General features: G+C 37.8%; 1 protein-coding gene across 1 annotated transcript in view; it reads right to left on the bottom strand.

Annotated features, from left to right (window-relative positions):
* Positions 1-7,424: 7,424 nt before the first annotated feature.
* Positions 7,425-15,073, bottom strand: part of LOC102757537 (chromosome unknown open reading frame, human C8orf34) — a 208,568-nt gene continuing 200,919 nt past the window's right edge. The window contains exon 12 of the mRNA XM_015566289.1: positions 7,425-7,513. Within this exon, the coding sequence (XP_015421775.1) occupies positions 7,425-7,513 (89 nt within the window). The remainder of the gene's footprint in view (positions 7,514-15,073) is intronic.

The following is a 15,073-nucleotide window of genomic DNA, read 5'->3' as shown; positions in this document are numbered from 1 at the left end:
CAGGAACTCTACTCCACATAGTCATAAACCCAAACATCTTTAGACATGTCCATCTCAATTTATAACACCCAGGCTCACTGTAGCAGGAGAAAAGAGTATGGAGAACTCTCACATCTACTAAAGGCCTTGAGCTGGAAGTGCTACATGTCACTTCCACTGATGGCCCATTGGTCAGAATTAGTCATGCAACCCTGTCTAACTGCAGATGCCTGAGAAATCTTTTTATGTGCCCAGCAAGAAGAGAACTAGATAGGGTGAGCAATCCTCATGTCTATCAAAGACCCAGGGTGAGAAATCCTCATGTCTATCAAAGACCCAAAGAAAGATATCTCATAATGAATTCAAACAATAAGTATATTAAAGATTTTAAAAACTTCAGTTTACAACTTACTGAAGACAGATGTATAGTTGTTTTCCACAGTAAAACACAAATTTCCATAGCTTGATTTAAGCCACTGATGATGTGATTCTGAGTATACTCTTAGATAAATTTCCTGTGCATGCTCATTATCTTTACCTAAAAAGTTTTGCAAAATGTAGTAATAAAAATACAGCAATAAAAATGGCCATAAGCACAAGAGTTCCCCTTTCACTCAGAATCCAGGTGGTAAACCTTGGCTAAGTCATTCAATCAAATGCCTGTGGTTTATAAAGGGCCCTTCAGACACAGCTGTAATGTACTGCACAGGCCACTGCCAAGTCTATCAGGTTAGTTGCAAGCTCTTTCAGAGGCTCCATTTTTAAACCATAGGTTGACCATTTCCCGAGAGAATCATGTACACTAACAACCTCAAAGCCACTGCCTCCCCCTGCCATTAGTGAGGCAGTTTCTGAGAGAAAATTGCAGTATTTTTCAGACACTGGGTCGCATTACCATTGTTGTCTTGCACGTAGCACTTAGGGATCTTCAGGCACATTTTAGATGATTATAATAATAGTGAGGAGAGCTGCCAAATCACAGCTCCTGCTCATTTCCAAATCCACTTATGTTGGCTTTGCGGAGATGGGTTCTATAAACATCAAAGACTCAAAAGAGACAAGAAACCACCGTAGACATTTAAAAAAACAAACAAACAGAAAGAATAGTGGTGAGAGAGCCAAATGCAAGTTGAAAAACCAACAAACATTTATAGTGTAGGCAAGCCATGATTTGCAGTAGAACAGCTCTGTCCCTCAGACCCCGGAAGATGACTGATGCTCCCTCCTCTCCCTCTAGGGAGTGCCTCATAAGCTTCAGGCTAGCAGCTGGCAATGCTTATTTTCCTTATAACCATCCAAAACTATGTTTGAATAATTTGAGGAAAAAAATGGAAGATAAAAATGCTGCAGCAAGATTAATTCTTAACCCTAAAGATTTTAGTTGTCTCTTCTTCACAATTAAGCAAAGAAAAAGGAATTCTCAAGTTGGATGTTGCTATACACCCACTTAAAAGACCCCAAATCGGGCATGCCTTAGTTTTCCTTCCTAAATAAGGAAAACTCTATGTTCCTTGATCTCCCCTCCCACTCCCATAGCCGCTTTTTACTTCATCCACCCACAGGAAGTTTCTACAGCCTCATTAAACTAGACAACTAAAGGTTGTTCAACAAATGAGCCCATGCTTGTCTCTCCCCTGAAATCCAGCTGTGCTTACAGGAACTGGGGACCTTGAAGTGCACTGATTTTGACCTTCTGCTTCCTAGAAACAGTGTGTGGGCCACCCACCCTGTCCAGTGCACATAAAACTCTTTCCTTTTGAAATTACATTTTCAGTCCCTTAAGTGCTGGTGCGTTCCTGAGTCTTCTTTCTTCTCACTGCACTCACTCTCATTGGGTGATGCTATCTACTGCCTTGATTTCTAGTATGCTCCACTGGGCCATTTTTAGGGTGATGAGGCTCAACGTCTCGGCTAAGTTCTCAACCTCTTTAAATTTGACATGTCCCCAACTGAACTCCAGTCACATCTTCCCCTCATTCCAAACGTATTTCACTACCAGGTGTGTTGGCCAGAAATCTTACCATCTGCAACTCCTCCCACACATCTTTAATCATCAACCGTCTAAATCTCTCCCCTAAGTACTTCTCTCTCTCTGATGTTGATTACTGGAAGTGTCCTAATCATTCTAGTCCCTAGTCTTGTCCCTTTATGATCCATTTTCTATACTGAAACAAAACATTGCCTCTCTAAAATGGAAATATTACTATTCACCTGCTCAAAACTCTTTGGTGTGCCTCACTTGCCCCTGAATGCAATGTATCTTATGATACTCTTAATAGCTCCACTGCTACTAACTTCTCATCTGCATCACTGACAATGCTGTGCATCCCCTATGTTCCAGCAATACTCAGCTGTCCATGTCACCTGATGGGCCATGTTATCCATCTCTCTGGATCTTTGCACATGCTGTTCTCTCAAAATACTCTGCAGCTCCTTTCTCTATTACTATCCCGAATTTACCTTGACTTCCCCCAATTTCACCTGAATCACCCCCCTTCTTTAGATTACAGCTTAACCACAGCCCAAGATTCCTTATCTGAAATTTAGGTAGATATTACTCAGGTGTGATCCCTTAGCAACCTGAGTCACACTCTTAAACTCCATAGTAAGTGACTGTTTGTCAGTGTTATGCCCATACCAGCCACCAGCTCATGAATGCAAGAACCACATCTGCTCCAATACTTCTGGGCCCCCTGATCTAATAAGGTGTCAGACACACAGTGGGTGTGTTGAATAAGTTATATACAGCTGGGTGGGGGACTTGAAATTCTCGGTGGTCTGTGGAGGAGCTATCCTCTTTTTCTAAAGAAAGAAGGTAAAGCAATAGCCAGCTCTTCTCCGTCTCTTAGTGTATCCTGTAGTGACATCACATGAAGAGAGTTGCAGTCCTTGCCTGTCTCTCCCCTGGAGGCTTCACCTGTGGTCAACATTTTCCTGGCCTTTCAGAGCATCCCAACCACAGTTAGATTCTTAACATATTTGCCTTAATAAATCTAAATAAGGCTTTATTATTTTTTAACTCCTGAAACAGTTTCCTAACTAGTTTTTCCATGTTTGCCCATTCCCTGTGTTTCCTACTCTGTCATTTTCCCCATGCTGCCAGAGTGAGCTGTCCTAGCTATCCATCAGACAGCGTCACTTGCCTTTCTCCTGTGGAAAATATTTAGCTGCTCTCGTTGGCAATGGCTTTCATCCTTGGCTATTCATTAGAATCAAGTAAAAAGCTTTTAAATAAATAATGATCACTGGGTTCCACCTTAAACCAGCTGCATCTTAATCCCAGAGAGGCTTAAGCATCAGTGATTTGGATGAGTGACCTGTGTTAAAGACCACAGAATGCCATAGACAATTTTTCCTAGCCCAGTTCATGCCCACTTCTCTGCCCGTCAACTGCCACCTCCTAACATACTCTGTGTGCTCCAGTAATAAATACCATGTGTCTTTTGTTCTCATCCTCATGCACACTCTGCCGATCCAGACTTCCAAACTGGGTTCATGCTGTTGCTCCCACTAAAACCCTCGATTTGCCTTTGTTGCTCCATTGACTCTATCTAATTTTTAGGGAACCAGCTTAGGTATTATCTTTTCTGTGGATCCTTCTTTGACTTCCCACCCACCCCACAACTCATACTCTTCCAAGTCCAGATCCCCAGATGGGTTCACAACTGCTCTTTTGTGCTCCCCTAAGAATCTAGCTTATAAAGGTCATCCTCACTGCCCATTACCACATTTTATTTAAATTATCTGTTCATATGTATGTTTCCTCTACTAGACTGTGATGCTCTGGAGAGTTGAGGATCTGGCCTCTATGACTAGAAGGTCAGAGACAACTAGTCAGGGACCCCAGAGGCCATGGCATGACTTACGGCCAAAGCCATCTCTCTACAGAAGTGATGTTTGCATAGAAACTCTGAGGAATATTTCTAAAGCCCTCTTTCCCATGAGGTTTTCAAGCCCTACCATTGAAATGACTCTGGATCTTTGTTAAAAAAAAATGCAAAAGAGGCAAAATGAGTAATGGCAGCCCAGATGAATGCTAACAGATTCTGATTTCACATGTAACACTTGAAACAGGAACTAGGAAAACAATCCTGAAGAATTTCCTAATTTGGGTTCTAGTTGTTTACTGCCTTTGACATCTGTCTTTGGAGTTGACAAAGAAGAGAGAGCAAAGGTTGTGGAGTGTGTGTCTGTCTGTGTGTGTGTCCTGCCTAGTTGGCATAGACAAAGATTCTGTCCTTGGTAACACTCTAGCCTGGCTTTTCTGAGCCCTCTTCTTGACCAGACCTGAAACTTGGCCTGTAAAAACCACAGATTCTCAGTACAGATAATTTCATCCACCACAACACACTGTCACATTAAAAGACTTGAACGAACGCTCACATAGTTTCTAACAACTCAAGGCAGCATCCCTAGGAGATGACCTGTGCCCTCTTTAGTTCCTGTCTGGGAGAGCTAAGGGTCGCCAAAAGGATTCACTGATTGTTTCAGCCAACACCTGAAGACAGACCCCGTTTCCCAGTCTCTGTGGGAGGGTAGAACTAAAACTTTGATAATAAGCAACAGTGGGTGAACTCAGATGAGTTTCACACGGAACAGCCCCCTTCTAAAAATGTCCATTTCCCCAACTCTGTTCAAGCACAAGCAATTCCCCACTCCTACTCCTCACACACCTTTCAGAATATCCAGTCACCTCTGCATAAACCGAAGTTGAGTTCAGTTCATGCTGGGTCCTCTTCCCTAACGCAATAGTTTATCACTGATTAAAATCTATATTGCCACTTGAATTAGTGTCTGGCTTTGTTTGTCTTTGGTAGAGTTTTTTTTAAAAAAATAGACACTTGATATCCTGGTAGATCTGATTCCTGAGGTTGATGTAGCACTTAGGAGGGTGACTGTCCCCAGAAACAGGTCAGTGGACAAGAGAATGACAAAAACTGACCAAATGATGGTTGGAGGAAAGTATGGTTCAGATGAAGGCATTAGGGATAACACATTTTCAAGAAACACTATTATGAATATGACAAATATTTGGATCATCAGTTAAACATTTTAAAAGAAATATTCTCCATGCTAAGGATATTTAAATAGAGAACTGGCCTGGTCCTGTAAACTTACTCTCTTGTGTTTTCTGTTCTGCTAAAAAATATACTGTTTTCTAAGCCTTTAATTTGTTTCCACCTATTAAATACAACTTTTATGAAAAACAGTCTCATGAGTTTCTATACTCAAGAAAATGTTAATGTACGAAAATGTATTATTTGACTAAGGAGTATAACTTCATTCATACAATAGGAATTTCTTTTTTTATTCTTTAGCCATGTCTGGCCTTTAACATTTGTTTTTTTGACAGTTATACAGGCAGTTTTATCATTTAATCATATGCCTTAAAGGTCCAGAAAGAAAACTTAGGTTAAGACAATTAAATAAAATAGTTGAGATGCCCAATAAATTACTTAGATCCATTCACTTTGTATCAATGCATAACACAGTCCAAAAGCAAGCATATATCAACTTTAAAATGGATAGTCTTAGTTGGGTTCAATAACTGCGTAAATGGGCAAACAGTTTTTATTGATATGCGTTGGGGCATGCACTTCATTCCTTATTGATCTGCTTTAGTGAATTAACATATAAATTATATGTTTTGCTAGGAGCAGGGACAATAATTGCAGAAAGGATCAGTGGTGGAGAATGCACCTCACTCTGCACAGAACATATAGAGCAGGTCATGACACTGAACAGCTAACTCCCAGAGATACCTAAGTGGCACATCCTGGCATATGTGGGTAAGTATAATGTTTATTAATCTAAAAAAATGAGAAAATATTATAAAAATATAAGAAATAGAAAATCCTAGACAAGTTAAAATACAGAAAAATTTTAAGCAAAGTCTTCTGACTCAGGCAATATTTAGTGTATCAAATAGTAATCTTCATAGCTAGATATAAAGTAATCTAAACCCAGGGCACCGACCATGTCAAAAGGCAACAGGCATGCTGACCACCCCAGAATCCTTTGCCAGGGTTACTGTTCTCTGATTACTGACTTAGGGCACCCCCTGGTTACAAGAGTACTTGTTTGTTATTGATATTATAAAAATAACCATTCTTTAAATGATTACACATAGTAAATAAAATTAGATCTATACATAAGGATTTGAATAATTGCAATTTCCTTAAGGACCACTTGCAATCTCTGCCTGTTTCACAGACCTGTAGGAGAGAAACAAAACAAAAAAAAATGTGCTTAATGACATGTCTGTAGTGTAGCATATTTAAAAAAGACGTGTCAACTTTACCCATTCACCTACTAATGAACAGTTCTGTTGTTTCCTATCTTGGCTATTATAAATAATGCTGCAATGAACATGGCTTTTTGCGACAATTTTTGTAACCACTTAAACAGTATTGTGCAGATGTAAATACATAACTGTGTGTGTCTATGTGTCATATACAACAAAACTAAATTACACTTAATATACTGTGACTCACATTTTATGTAAAAATATAAATTTTTTCCACATTAGAATATATATAGATATAGGTAGGTAGATCTATCCAGTTAATGTCAGCATAAATATATGTATATACCCAGTTAAACTCATCCATATTCCATTATGTAGATTGCTATACATTTTTAATCAATCCTCTTTTGTTGATCATTAGATGATTTTTAAATGTTTACATGTTTTCTACATTATAAAACAGTTCTGTTTTATTATAAAACATGTGCAATGCACATAATAACATTCTGGTAACTGTACAGTGCTGCATTGCACAGATTGTTTTTTAAGGTGATTTATTCATATAGAATTATTGGGTCAGTGGGCAATCAGAGCAGAACGAAACTGAATGAGCTGCAAAAGTAGGAAGTATACTTCTCATTTCATGTAGAAGCTGGGTGACCATTCGGCAGGGGTTGTGCGGAGAAACGACCAGCATTATATTGGAAGAGACATAGTTCTAAGTTCTTTCTAATTTTGAAAAACTGTGACTCTGAGCGCTAAGAACAAACTCAACCTTTGCTTCTCTCTGTGACATACTTGAGAGAATATACTGTGAACTGCTCATGTTTATATAGTCACTTCATAGGCTAGCCTCACGTCCATGGATTTGGAATTGTTCTGAGATGTTGTGTCTCCGGGATATATTTGATGGTGCTATCGAGTCCGTGGACTGCACAGTGGGAGAATATGTTTTCATCTCACATATATTTAAAAGTGATTTTACTGCCAAGAAGAAAGGTTCAAATTCCCATTCTACCTCCCCAGTGAGTACAGATTCAGTGAGGAGTCAGAGAGCCACACAACATCACAAAAAAAGAAGGAAACCTTGTGCAGAGTACTGGGAGGAAAATCCTTTTTCTCGTTAGAGGTCATGAAGACTATGTTAGTAAACCTGACCTCTGAGCAGTTGTAGGATAGTGCCCTTAATTACCCGACACTAACAGTCAGTGCCTTGAGCAAACATACCAGAGTAGACCAGAGTAGGACAAGAAGAGCACGGAACACACAGAAGAAGGTCAGTAGAACCTGCATGATGAAAGAGAGAGAGAGAGATAACACGCTGCACCAGGAAACATCTGTTAAACACAATTCCCTGTGGTTTAACCAACTTCTAGTGAAAATGACATGAAATGAATAGTAAAATTACATTTCTACTATTCAGTGAGCTGCAATTACATACGTTAACTGTTTAATAGTGAATATACTTTCACGTCATAACTCAGTCATGTCCAATTTAAACTTTGGTTGATTCTTAAATAAAATCCAGCCCCAAATGCCCCTCTGAATAGTGTTAGGAATACACATGTCAGTTGCAGGAAGACACTATCTCAATTCAAGTTGTAATGCTTACGTTCAGCATGGGTTAGGCAGGAAAGCAATACCATGCAGGCTGTTACCCTAACACAGCTTATTCTGGATTGGATATGTACATGTCACAGTACTGTGATGCTATAATATTTGTAATTTCATGTTATCATCACAAAGTTATTGAGCTTTACATGAAGTAGTGCATATACATACATATACACTATATCTATAACACTGCATGCTAATAACTCCTCTGAACACATCCCTAAGGCAGGAGAGCAAACCTAGTGGGAAAAGTTTAAAACTACGAGGAAATAAAGAAGATAAGAGCAGATGAAATAAAGGAATCAGTAGACATCGAAGATATTAAAGGGTCTTAAAAGTCCTACAATTAAAAACAACTATTTAACCTGATGTTTATCAAAGTGATTTGATAATAGATTTTTATGTAACTCACTTTTAAAAATTCTATAGGGAATTTGTAGGTGCTGCCTCAACCAGAGGCATATCAATGCAATTTTTGGTTTATATAATTCAGCGGTGAAATAAAAAAAGCATAGATTTGTACTCAATAGACCTGAATTCAAATTTTGGTCCCATCCCTTCTTATATAAGTGACCTTGAGCCAGTAGCATTGCTCAGGATTCTCCACTGAGGATTATTATCAGGAAAATGCCTGTGGAAGTATCATTAAATAGTGGGCATTTGATGGTTTTACAGTATTCAAATTTAGATAAATAGGACCTACAAAGTGCATTTGAAGTGAAGGTGGTCGTAGATGGAAAGGGTACTTTATTTAATAAAGCTGGAGAACTTGGTGCATTTTTAGAAATCTTAAACATGGAAGGATTTTGGAACAAAATAATGATGCATTCACCTTTGGGTGCTGGCAAGAGACCAGTTGAATTAACGTTCCATATTAGAGGTTCTCAAATTTTAAGGGTATCAGATCAACTGGAGAGCTTTTTAAAACACAGATTGCTGTGGGCTCCACTATCAGAGTTTCTGACTTTAGTAAATGTGGGGTGGAGGCCAAGGGAATTGCATTTCTTACAAGTTCCTAAGATGTTGCTGGTTTATGGACCACAGGTTGAGTATAAATGTTCTATGTAGCATGGACTTTAGGGTGCAGGATGAAGCCCGCTGTGGCCTGACATACTTGAAGAAAAAGGAGTAGGGAAGTGTCTGGGCACCAAACAAAATCAAAGTGTAGAGAATCTTAAGGGCAGGAGGTTTGGGACAGAGATCCTATATAACAAAGTGCTAATATGCTAATTAGACCAGATGGCAGAATGAGCTTTCAGAACGACCTTCCAGACAACCTTCCAGAATGACCTGTGGGTGGGGTTATAGGACCACGTGGGCCGTGAGGCAGCCAGGGCCACAAAGCAGCCAGGCTTCGAGGGTTGAGGCAGCTGGGGTTGTGAGGGCTGAGCCCCTTTAACAAATTTTGTGCACTGGGCCTCTAGTTAGAATAGTGGTTCTCAACCTTCTGGCCCTTTAAATACAGTTCCTCATGTTGAGACCCAACCATAAAATTATTTTCGTTGCTACCTCATAACTGCAATGTTGCTATTGTTATGAATCGTAATTAAAATATCTGATATGCAGGATGGTCTTAGGCGACCTCTGTGAAAGGGTCGTTCGACCGCCAGAGGGGTCGCGACCCACAGGTTGAGAACCGCTGGGTTAGAATATAACAATTTAAAATTTTAGAGTTGGATGCTATTTCACATTTGACAAAAAACAAAAAATAATACATATATATATACACACACACATTGCCATAGAAGACCATTACATTTGAGAGAACCAAGGAATGATAATGGTAAGACATTGGATAAGTCACCCACTTGATAGTCAAAATTTCTTAATAGGGGTTGTGGCATAGAGGAAAACAGTAAACTAGATATAAGCACTCCACATGAAAAACAGAAGTGATTGGTAGGATTATAGTGACAAAGAAACTAGACAGCGGGACAAATGGTGTGAACTTAAAAAAATAAAATAAAAAGGAGAATTTCAAGTAGACTGTTTCATGCTTCCTCATGGTGCAAGCACCATGTCAAGACACATGGCAATTGAAAGAAGGAGCAACTTCTTGGGGAAGGCTCACAGGGAAGCAGTGCCTTCTAGAAGAACCCATTTCAAATAAGGCAAAGAAAGGCATGGAGAGTGTTATTTGAATAGCACTGAAGGAGAATCGGTTTACAAATCAAATTCCAGTTGCACAGGGTACAGGGGGAAGTTCTGGGAAATATATCAATGGTGGTAAAGAATACAAAACACGAGATGATTTTATTTTGACAGGGGCAGGGGGCAAGACAGAGTGGCCAAGGGTAACAGGAATAAAAAACAGAAGTGACTGATCTCAAGTTTCTGACCTGAACTTTGGCATAATGTTGTTCTAGTATGGCAACAGCCTTACATGGCTTCCGTCTGTGAAGTAGGACTAAATATCAGGGGATAGCCCATTATTTCCCATACTTGTGGGCATGCAAGGAATGAAGCAGCTTTTGTGTGGCGGGGGGAGGGAGAACAAGCAAGCAAGCAAGGAGCCATAAATTCTAGAAATAAAGGTAATTTGTTTACGCATAGAACCTTCTTTTCTTGAATGCCATAGGTACAGGTTTATTCAGCAACAACCAGCAATACAAATCACCTGAGGCAATGCGTTTCAAATGCGTGTGTGGGGACTGATGTAAAAGGCTGCATTAAAGCACCATACTCTTTGCAACGATGAATTATCATTACCACAGAGAAGCCACACAGTGAACATTTGAAGTATCACTGAACATATCATGTTTGGTTGTGTGTGTACCGATAAAACCACTTACTACGTAAAGTTATCCAGGTTTCTAATCATGGCCTTCCTGAGAAATCAGAAGATGGGACTCGGGCTTGGCCACTTCTCGAGTCACTTCAATCTGAACTAAATTTAATCATTCATTCATTCAATTCATCCAGTAAATATTATTTAGTAAACAGTGAATATATATTTATTAAATAATTGTGTGCTAAATGCTTACAATGTAAAATATGAATATTACAACAAAATGTTCCCTAGTAGGTTTAATTTTGGAATTAAATATGTGGAAGCCATTTATAAATTATAAAGCCTATATAACTAGTGGAAACTTTCTGAAAATTGTTGTGAATGTTAACAAATGGATAATCTTTTTGGTTCTAATATGAAGGAGAAAGTCACGTGGAATTTACATTTCAGAATATAAATAAAAACTCTGTTTTTGGTCTGAAGAATGTTTAATTATACTAAAGTTGATATAGAGTTTTGGGATATTTATCAACATTTCATAACAAGTCATTTTGAAGACATTTGGCAGCATGCTTTGAACAGTTGTTCTATTTTAAATAGCTTACTATGGGATTGAAAACATGCTTAATGTAATTACTAAATGTTGTTTATTTTATTCTGTCAAAATTTTATTTTTTATGTTTATCAAATATGCCTCCCTTAATTTTCTGGATGACTTTGCCTGTAGATAATAATTCAGAGCACAGTGTAAATATAACTAAATCAAGTTGAAGTTATATTAAAAGCAGATTTCCTACCCAAATGCATTACTGCTTATTTCTTTACATGTCACTTCTCCTATTTTCATGTTTCATAGTATTTTCTTTTTGATACGAACTCTTTCAGTGCTCAGTGAAATAATTCCTCTCTTTATACTATTTATACACACATTTCTCCCACCTTCCCTCTTCATTTAGCTTCTAGAGATGGAATGACATTTCACACTAGAACACGTGACCTTTGATTAAGTTAGAATGTAAATTGCACTTACTAATCATGTACCCTTGGGAAAGGGCATTTAATAAATCTAAGATTGTAAAATCAGAGTACTATCACTCACACATTCATCTGTTATGGGGATAAAAGGAGATACTACAAACATTTAATAAATGTCAGTCCTCTTCCATTTCCTCCTCTTTTAGAGAGCATGTGTTTCTATATAACCTTAAAATGTCAATTACTCTAATAGGTTTTTAAAAGTGGAATTCTGTAATTCTAAATATATCCCCCAAACTGACGTTGTAGTTTTATTGTATACTAGTGGCTGGATTCATGCACATTGAAAAGAAAGTAATTAGAGAAATATTCTAATATTGCTATTCACCCTTTCGCTATAATAGAAGTGTTAGAGATGAAAGAAAATTAGTAAAATGTATTTGAAAAGGAATATATAAATTTATTAATAAATAAGCAATAACAACATGATATAACAACAACAAAGACATGATGTAAAAACAATAAAAACATGGTATAAAAACAACCAAAACATGATAGAAAAACAACATTGATACAATGACTGATACATTGATTTAACTTATTCTAATATCTCACTGTATACCACATTAAGAGTAAAAACACTTTCAGAGTGCTTGAATAATTTCCCTTGTGATGAAGTATTTACAACTTCAACTTTAATGTCACATACTCTTTGAACTCAAGAGAAAGCAACATATAATTGACCGTGTCTGAAAACAAATTCAGGCAGGCATATTCCTACTCTGTCTAGAGTTTGTCCTTGTGATTTATTAATAGTCATTGCAAATGCCAGCATCACGGGAAACTGTCTTTGAATTAACTTAAATGGGAGGCCAGTGTCAGACAGGGACAAATATCGCGCATGCACGAGTCAACATTTATTTATAAACTAGAAGCCCAGAGCATGGATTCGTGCACCAATGGGATCCCTTGGCCTGGCCTGTGCCCTCACGCAATCTGGGGACCCCTGGGGAGATGTCAGAAAGCCAGTTTTGGCCCAATCCCTGCAGGCCAGGCCAAGAGACCTCACTGGTGCACAAATCTGTCCCCTGGGCCTCTAGTATGTATATAAGATCTTTGGTTAATCTCTTCCTGCTGTTCCCTCTAAGAGTCATCAGCTTATTCCATGTTTCCATGCTTGTGCATTGAGCGTCTGCCCCTGGTGGTCAGTGCATTTCATAGCTACCTGTCAAATGGTCACTTAGGCTTTTATATATATAAAAGACTACTATATATATAGTAGTCTATGGGACAATTTTCTCAATTTATTATTAAATTAATATTGATTAGAATATATACTAGTTCTCTCAGTGAGAAAGATTATGCACTGAAAATTTTTTAAGTTCTGTGCTTTGAACATTGATTCCCCCCCCCCTTTAGTTTGAGAAAAGTAAGTAATTAAGTGTGAAATAGGAGGGAAAAGGGGAATCCTATATAATAAAAGGGTAATATGCAAATTGTCCCCTTAACCAAGAGTTCAACTGGAGTTCGACCAGTGGACAGAGCTGGCCCGCCAACCACCTGTGGCCCCTTTGCCCCTAATTAGGACTATATAATCCTTCTCTACTCTAAATTGCCAACATATAATAGAGGTAACAAGTTGAATGCAAAAGCCATAGAATAATTGAGAAAAAGGAGCTTAGGCTTTATAAATGAAAAGATAAATTATTACCAGTACGTAAAAGATGGAAAGTGTTTGGCAGAGAATGTTGGAGGAGAGCATTCTCTTTCATTCTCATGTAGTTAATGTACCTCTGATAGTTCAAATCTGGGAACTGAGCAAACATTGATGCAGCTGAGCGTGAGTCTTTCTCTGCAATTTACTAGCCTGTGGGCAACAGGGAAGAAGCAGGAACTTTGATGAGTCTCCTGATTCCCAGTTTTTCCAACTCTATCAGAGCTTCTAGAAAAAGAAAATTAGCCGCACACTGACATAATTAAATGTCACATGTATGCTCACGAAAAAGTGAATCCGTTCATAAACTGTAGTGAGGAATTAACAAATGTCTGGCAACAAATTCCATGCAGGATAAGAACATAATGTCATTAATAATAACATCAGTAAAGGTAAGTAGAAGCCTAATAAGAAGTGAGAGACTGACATCTTTATGGGATAGAAGATAAACTAAATATTATCGTTAACATTTCTGCATAAATAAAAACAATTTTACATGTTATATTGCTAAGCCAGAAAGTAAGAGCTTAGAATTAACTAATATTTACCAAGCACATGCTATGTGTCTGACACTATGTTTGGCACAAATTAAAGCAATAAAAAGTAAATCTTTTATTAGTCTATAAAAACAAAATGCAATAATCTGAAAATGTGTTAATTATGCCTAAATTTGTTGAAATATATTGAAGTGAGAAATTGATAATTCAGTAATGGTTGGGTACATTATTGAGATAAAGCATCCCACTAAAAACATGAAAAATATATTTAAAAGAATCCATGAAGGCATCAGAGACCTTTCAAAGCAATAAAGTAGTACATGGCCAATATACAGGAGAATAAGAAAATAAACGGAAATTTTGAAAGTGGAATTTGGGGACATGCTTCCTTTAAAGATACCTGCCAGTTACTGAAATAAATTCTGAGGAGCTGACAACCAAAAGAGAGACTGCAAAAACCTCCTAGAACTGGAGCTCCAGTGTTACTGAGGAAGGTGACTCAAATAAACTCCCCAGGTTTGGGACTGCTACTCTGAAGGGACACACTACAAGAAAGGAGTAAGGGCAACATGGGAATACGGCAGCCCGCTTAATGAATAAAGCCCAACTTAAAATCTCAAATTTTTTATTGAATTTCAAATAATCTAGGAATACTTCTTACTGAAACAAAGAAAAATGTTCTCTTGGAAGAAGTTAATATCGTTTTAGGCCTCAAATTATCTAATTTTTCATATATAATTTCAATACTTAATAAAAAATAAACAGGCATGCATGGTGACAAGACTATGTGATCAAACCCCAAAATAATAATGGAGAATATTTTGAGTGGTGATATTATGATGGGTAATTCTAGTTACCTTTCTCTTAGCAAATTTCCAGTATTCAATATGGTATGATTAACTATACATTAAATGTTGTACATCAGATCTGTAGACATATTTATCCTACATAACTGCAACTACTTAGCCCTTGAGAAATATCTAACCATTTCTCCCACATCCCGGCCCCAGTAACCATCATTCTATTCATTGCTTCTATGTATTTGACTTGTCTAGATTCTACATATAAGTGAAATCACATTTTTTTCTTCTTGTGTCTGGCTTATTTCAGTTAGCATAATGTTCTCTAAATTCATCCATGTTGTTGCAAATTGCCAGATCTTTTTTTAAAAAAAGGCATATAATATTCCATTGTAATACATATAACAATTTATTTGTCCATTCATCTACTGACAGCTACTTAGGTTGTTTCCATATCCTGGCTATTGTGAATACTGCTCCAATGGGAGCATAGCTCTCTCATGAGATGCTAATTTC

Source organism: Myotis davidii, unplaced genomic scaffold (assembly GCF_000327345.1).
Source record: "Myotis davidii unplaced genomic scaffold, ASM32734v1 scaffold200, whole genome shotgun sequence".
Taxonomy (NCBI): domain Eukaryota; kingdom Metazoa; phylum Chordata; class Mammalia; order Chiroptera; family Vespertilionidae; genus Myotis; species Myotis davidii.
The sequence above is the reverse complement of the archived record's forward strand: the minus strand, read 5'-3'. Positions and strand labels throughout refer to the sequence as shown.